Source organism: Macaca mulatta, chromosome 6 (assembly GCF_049350105.2).
Source record: "Macaca mulatta isolate MMU2019108-1 chromosome 6, T2T-MMU8v2.0, whole genome shotgun sequence".
NCBI classification, from domain to species: Eukaryota; Metazoa; Chordata; class Mammalia; order Primates; family Cercopithecidae; genus Macaca; species Macaca mulatta.
In genome coordinates this window covers 149,961,774-149,969,127 of record NC_133411.1, presented here as the reverse complement: position 1 = coordinate 149,969,127, position 7,354 = coordinate 149,961,774, and the positions used below count along the sequence as shown (strand labels likewise).

The following is a 7,354-nucleotide window of genomic DNA, read 5'->3' as shown; positions in this document are numbered from 1 at the left end:
ATTTTAACGAATTTTTAGAGTTGCTTTCTGCTGCTAGATAATCCATCTACTCTGGAAGCAGAATTTCACCAAATATATGCATAAGTTTTAACCTTAGACTATTTAAAATATATTTTGTAACTTTTGATAGTAAAAGAAGAGGGGATGATTTTGTTTTTGTTTTGTTTTGTTTTGTTTTGAGACAGGGTCTTGCTGGGTCTCCCAGGCTGGAGTGCAGTGGCATGATCGTAGCTCACTACAGCCTCAAACTCTTAGGCTCAGGTGATCTTCCTGCCTCAACCTCCCAAGTAGCTGGGACTACAGATGTGTCCATGACCAGCTAACTTTTTGTTGTGGTTGTTGAAACAGGGTTCTCGGCCGGGCGCGGTGGCTCACGCCTGTAATCCTAGCACTTTGGGAGGCCGAGGCGGGCGGATCACGAGGTCAGGAGATCGAGACCATCCTGGCCGACACGGTGAAACCCCATCTCTAGCTAAAAAAAAAAAATACAAAAAATTAGCCGGGCATGGTGGCAGGTGCCTGTAGTCCCAGCTACTTGGGACGCTGAGGCAGGGGAGTGGCGTGAATCCGGGAGGTGGAGCTTGCAGTGAGCAGAGATCGCTGGTCTCAAACTCCTGGCCTCAAGCGATCCTCCCCACTTGGTCTCCCAAACTGCTGGGATTACAGGCATGAACCACCATACCCAGCCAAGGAGAGGGGATTCTAAATTGAGATGGGCTACATTGCCTTCAGAATTTCTGTCTCCAAAACAGCGTGTGTTAAATTCATTATATGCTGTGCCTAAAAATAACAATAGCAGAGGAACTGTAAAAGATGCATATATACTAGATTAATTTGAGAAAATACCTGTTGGAATGGGTGTTATTATCAAGATTCTTGGCCTCCATTCTCTAATTTTATTCTGTGACAAGAGAACTGGCCTATTTTCATAAGGTATGCATGTTGTGAAAGTTATTTGGATCATGTTTACAACTAAATTCTAATAATTGAATTGTTAAATGTTGATCTATACTACACCAAAGTCTGGTAGTAGCCCCTAGGTGGTAAGAAATAATTCATGCTTTATGAATACATCCAAGGATGATGTGGGTTTGGGGTGTTTATTTGAACAGTCTCATTTGGGTGATTATATAAATTGGACTTACCCTGCATAAACAACAACAAAAAAAGATTTTGGACTTTCATCATGTCAGTATATAGTTGGTGAAAACTTCAACCAGATTTCTTACTTGTCATAAATAAAAGCTATGTCATTCCTTTTTTTTTTTTTTGAGACAGAGTCTCACTCTGTCGCCCAGGCTGGAGTGCAGTGGTATGATCTCTGTGGCTGGAGGTGCAGCTCACCACAACCTCCACCTCCTGGGTTCAAGGAATTCTCCTGCTTCAACCACTCCTCTAGCTGGGATTACAGGTGTGCACCACCACACCCAGCTAATTTTTGTGGTTTTTTTAGAGACGGGGTTTCGCCATTTTGCCCAGGCTGGTCTTGAACTCCTGGCCTCAGGCGATCCCCCTGCCTCCCAAACTGCTGGGATTATAGGCATTAGCCACCACGCCTGGCCTCAAAGCTATTTCATTTAAATAGCTAATAATAAATGGAAGGAGACATTAAAGTTGGCTACCATATTTATGTCTTATATATTTGTATGTTATATTGTATTCTCACTTTTATCTCTTCTTCACTTTGATTTTTAAATTGAATAAATGCTAAAAAAAATATGTTTCAAGAATAACTTGGTCAATTTTCCTTTTTATTTCATTACATGTTTAGAAAAAAAGAGTAATTCACAGAAAAGTGCAAGTAATTTAACTCCAGTAGGATACTTGAGATTTAAAAATAAATGCTAGATTATAAAGCAAGTTCTTCAATTGCTCATATTCTGCCAAAAGTAAAAAAAAGGTGTCCTATAGTCATATCCATACAACTTTACCTGGTTTACTGGACTTACTGATCACAGCATAAAACAATTTAAATTCAGATAAATTTATTACTGTTCCAGTCTATACAAGGACAAAATAATACTTATTTCATGCAATGCAACTTTGGCATAATGGAGAAGTTAAATTAATTCAAAATAACTGAAGTTTACATTAAAGAACAAACAAAAATAATTAAGCGTTTAAAAATTATTTTTGTAAAGACTGTCCATATCTGCAAAGTAATGTACAGTGAAAAACCTGAGATCAACTGATTACCGGATTTAAACAGAATAGCCAAGGTGCAGAAGAAATTTCCTGATTCTTTTGAAAGATGGGGAGAAGCTGTAGGAAAACCAAAAAATATATACATATTAAAGTATACTTGGATTTCTATTTATAGGGAGTAAAAGGGAGCACAGAAGACCTATGATGCTGTCAAAAGTCTTGATTTTGGGGAGAAATTTGGGGCTTATTTCAGATTCTGAGTTATTTTTTTTTTAAGATGATACTAGGCCGTGATTTAACAGTTTTATTTATTGAAAGGTTATGGCAAATTACATGAGATTTTTCTCTTTAATAATTATTTGTAAATAAGTTATTTTGACAAAATTTAATATTAGCATTTATGGATCATTACAATGTGCTAGGTAAGTAGCAACCAAATAAACAAAATAATCACTGGATGTATGGTGGTCACGAGAAGAAAAGGACCACAATTTTAGTGTGTTACTAATGTAATGAAATGCATGTTTATATACAATTTGTGAAAAACAAGTATACTAAATTTTATACTCATGGCTATTAGGAGGGCTTAGCCTAGTATAGTCAACCAGGAAGGACAAGGCAATTATAAAGTTAAATACAAAAATTTCAAACACTCTGGCCTTGCAAACATTAAGTTACATGGTAAAGACAGGCACAACGAATATTGAGAAATTCAAGAGTTCATATATTCACTTAAATGTTCCATTAAAAAGATGTTAATTTAAGGATTTCATTAAAATATAATTTATTTTTATCCTAATTGGTCACAGAAAGATTATGGTCACAGAAAGATTAATTATATGGTCACAGAAAGATTAATCACCAATAGATTAAATATAGAGAAAACCCATGCTCAATATCCAGTATAACTAAAAATGTTAAGTGCAATTAATAGCAATAAAAAAGGGACAAATTTAGCTCTATCAGGGACATGCGTAGGTTTGAAATTGTGGTATGAGTATTTAGATAACTAGACAATTTTTTAAAATAAAGGCATTGCAATGGGAAGTTTGACAAAACTAATAAACGGTTCACTAAACTAAATATAACACTTAACTGAATACAAAGCTATTCCTGAAGTTGGGGTTTTCCTTAACTTCCCTCCTGGTGTCCTGGACCAAGAGATTAGGAAATATTGGCTTCAGGAACTTGAACTCACCAGTCCCAGAGTCTCCTGTCAGACACACCTCGTACTGGTAGCTCTGGGACAGGGTCTCCGTGCCGCTCACGCCCACCTGATGCCCTGGAAAGGGACCCTCGGGCACCGAGCAGCGACCCACAGAGGCCGCCCTGCTCCTCCTGCACAGCCGCACCGCCACGAACAGGAGCACCGACAAGAGGAAGAGCGACGACACCGAGGCCAACGCCACCACCAGGTAGATGGTGAGCGAGTCGTTCTGGGCCTGGGCCAGGGCCGCCTCCGGGAGCGGCAGGTAGGGCTGGGAGAAGCCGTCCACCAGGAGCACGTGCAGCGTGGCGGTGGCCGAGCGCGGAGGCTCGCCATTGTCCTTGACCAGCACCACCAGCCTGTGCTTGGCTGCGTCGCGCTCGCTCAGCAGCCTTGCGGTGCGCACCTCGCCATTGTGCGCCCACACGCCGAACAGCCCGGGCTCCGTGGCCTTGAGCAGCTGGTACGACAGCCAGGCGTTCTGGCCCGAGTCGCCATCCACCGCCACCACCTTGGTCACCAGGTAGCCGGGCTCGGCCGCCCGGGGCACCAGCTCGGTGCAGGGCGCGGAGCCGTTCTGCAGCGGGTGCAACACGAAGGGCGAGTTGTCGTTGGCGTCCAGCACCAGCACGCGCACCAGCGCCTCGCTGCTCAGCGCCGGGGAGCCGCGGTCTGCAGCGCCCACGCGGAACTCGAACCCCTGCAGGGCCTCGTAGTCCAGGGACCTGAGGGCAAACAGGTGGCCGTTGTCCGCGTTGATGGAGACCAGGGAGGCGAGGGGCAGGTGCGGGTCCTGGGGCGGCAGCAGCAAGTATGTGACTTGGGCGTTGGTACCTGAGTCTCTGTCTGTGGCGCTGACGCTGCCGATGTGCAGGGCGGGGCTGTTGTTCTCGCGGACGAACAGGGTGTAGGAGGTTTGGGTGAAGGTGGGGGCGTTGTCATTGACGTCGGAGACCTGCACGGTTATGCTCTGCTGGGTTTTCAGCCTGGGTGTCCCCAAATCAGTGACGGTGATGGTGATGTTGTACTCAGCTCTGGTCTCTCTGTCCAGTGGTCTCTCTGTTACCAGGGTGTAAAAATTTTTCAAAGTTGGTTTTAGAACAAACGGCAGATTATCTGGAATAGAGCAAATAGTCTTTCCATTTTCTCCGGAATCTCTATCTCGAATTCGGAAGATAGAGACTACCGTCTCAGGAGCATTTTCTGGGATGGAGCTGGTGAGTGAAGATATGATAAGTTCTGGGGGATTGTCATTCACATCCACCACTTCTATGACTACAGTGCCTTTCCCAGAAAGGCCTCCTCCATCTGTGGCCTCAATTTCTACACGGTAAGATTTAATTTTTTCGAAATCCAATTTTTTTTTCAGTAGTATTTCTCCCGTGACTTCATTTATTGAGAAAGTTTGTTTAATTTCATCTGATGCTTGGAATAAGCCATAAGAAACACTCCCGAAGTTTCCAGCATCTACATCTCTAGCTAAGACCCTAACAATTGGAGAGTCTAGGGGGCTGTTTTCCAGGACCTGCACCCCATATGGAGTGTGCACAAACTCAGGAGCATTGTCATTGATGTCCATGATCAGGATTCGAACCATGACAGTGCCAGACCTAGGTGGAGACCCACCATCCAGCGCCACGAGGGTTAAGCTGAACTCAGATTGCTCCTCTCGATCCAGCGGTTTGTCCTGCACCAAATCTGGGTATTTCTTGCCCTCACTATGATTTCGAGTGAGAATGTGAAAATGAGAATTGGGGCTGATTGTGTATTTTTGGAGACCATTGCTGCCCACATCCAAATCCTCAGCTATTAGCAACGGAAATAGAGTCCCCGGCTGACTATTTTCTGGTATTTTCAAGAGCACTTCCCTTTCAGGGAATACTGGAGAGTGATCATTTATGTCCTGGATCAATAATTCTCCTTGAAAAAATTGCACGGGCATTTCCAGGAACACTTGGAAATGCAGTATACACGGTTCAATAGGACCACAGAGCTCTTCCCGGTCTAGTTTCTCCCTCAGAAACAAATCTCCAGTCTGACGATCCAGCTGCAAACGCTGCTTGTCATCGTCAGACACCACTCCGGCTGACCGGGCGGCCAGTTCCGCAATTCCCAGGCCCAGATCCTTGGTCAGATGAGCTACAAAGGAGCCGCTCTCTGTTTCCTCCAACACAGAATAACGAATAGGCTCAAGGTGAACCTGAGACAAGATCACCATCAAAATAAAGGCCAACACTTGCCTGTTTGGATGAATTCTCCCTAGCTTCTTCATGTTGGAGTCCAGGTCCTTATATCCAATCCCTTCAGCAACCACAACAAGACTTTAGACATTCAATTCTAAAATCTTGCTTGGAGGAATTATCACACAGTTGCTTTTAATATTAAATTTGTTTAGTATATCGCTGCCCCAAGCCGTTGATAAACCTGCACTGCTTGCAACGCTTCTTCCGTGTGTTTTTTATTGCGTCTAAGCGACACAAAAGAATACGCGAGCGTTTTAGGACTCTTTATTCACAACTTAGCCTGCAGCGCCACCCTGCGTCTTGACTGAGAAATTAACAACTTCAAGACAGCGTATTTGGGAAGTTTTCAAATGAAAGCCATTTTTAACTGTACAGAATTTTTACAAACTGTGTTATTACATTAAACTGCATAATTTAAAAGGTTATTTCATTACAGTGCATGAACCAGAATAATCATGAGCACAAATCAAGAAGATATCTCAGTCTCCCCACACCCTTATCAGTGAAACTTCAAAGAACTCCATTTCTTTACATAATCCAACCACAGGAGACAAATTTTTATACACTTCCAATTCAATTCATAATAGTTACATATATTCTTTTTAAGAATGTGAGAACTTTGTGATGATGCAAAAGTTTAAGATGTTCTCTATACATGGTCTAAAGGGGGACTACTTTGAAATGATAGGTTCTATTTTCCTACTTTAACGTGCAAATAGTAATACAGGTGAATAAACAGGTATCTTATTTTGTATCAAGTAATTTACGGTGTGAACCTACACTGAACCTAGGAGTAAGGCAAATAGTATTAGAATCACAGATTCTTATAACTAAAAAGGAAATAAAAGATAAAGAAACTGAAACTGAAGCTCAGAGGGTGACAGGACTTGATTATTCTACATGACTATTATATGGATAATGTCAAGACAAAAGTGAGTCACAGTCACAGAATTTTGTGAAGATAAAGGTTTTAAGCTGAACTTATTTAGTGAGATAGATGTAATCTATATTTTATAATGAGTTTGCCTGTTACCACACTCACCTTTTGTATCCCAGATATCTTATTCCTTGACCAGCTAATTTTGGGGGAAACAAGAAGCACTGATATAAAATATTTTATTCTGTGACCAAAGGGTGACTTAGGCTGTCTCTACTCAGACATGGTGAAGTAAAGAGACCTGTATAAAAATGGATCCCACCACAGCATGCAGCTACTGTGATTACTCTCCAACAATAAGAAAGAATGGTACCACTGAGACACAGTTAACCAATTTATTGGTTGCAATTAATATATTGAATGGAGCACCACTTATCTTGCCACATATAAGATTTTCTCCCCTTAAATATCTTGTTATTTTATTTAATTATCCAACTCATATAATGATCATTTATAATTCATGTTAAATGAATTATTTTTAAAGCATGAAATCTGAGATTTCAGATTCTGATAGTGATAGAAAGTATTAGTAAAAATTATTTTTGAAGGATATATGGATTTTATTTAGTAAATACCGGTTGAATTAATAAATTAATCCACTCAAATGATGTTTTTATCTATATAAGTAGATTATTGTCAGATCATATATTCAGCCATGAACGTGTCTGAAATTGAATACAGAATTTTGAGAATACAATACATGCTAAGCATTATATAACTCAATTTACTTTGATTATATTTCCATTAATTACTATAAGGGATATATCAATGGCGGTAATAATATTAACATCTTAGAATTTTCTTTCACATTTAAAGTAAATC

General features: G+C 41.1%; 1 protein-coding gene across 1 annotated transcript; it reads right to left on the bottom strand.

Annotated features, from left to right (window-relative positions):
- Positions 1-1,730: 1,730 nt before the first annotated feature.
- On the bottom strand, positions 1,731-5,821 carry PCDHB4 (protocadherin beta 4). The gene has a single exon (XM_001090927.5). The coding sequence runs from the start codon at positions 5,622-5,624 to the stop codon at positions 3,237-3,239; it is 2,388 nt and encodes a 795-aa protein (XP_001090927.2). The 5' UTR covers positions 5,625-5,821; the 3' UTR covers positions 1,731-3,236.
- Positions 5,822-7,354: the final 1,533 nt, after the last annotated feature.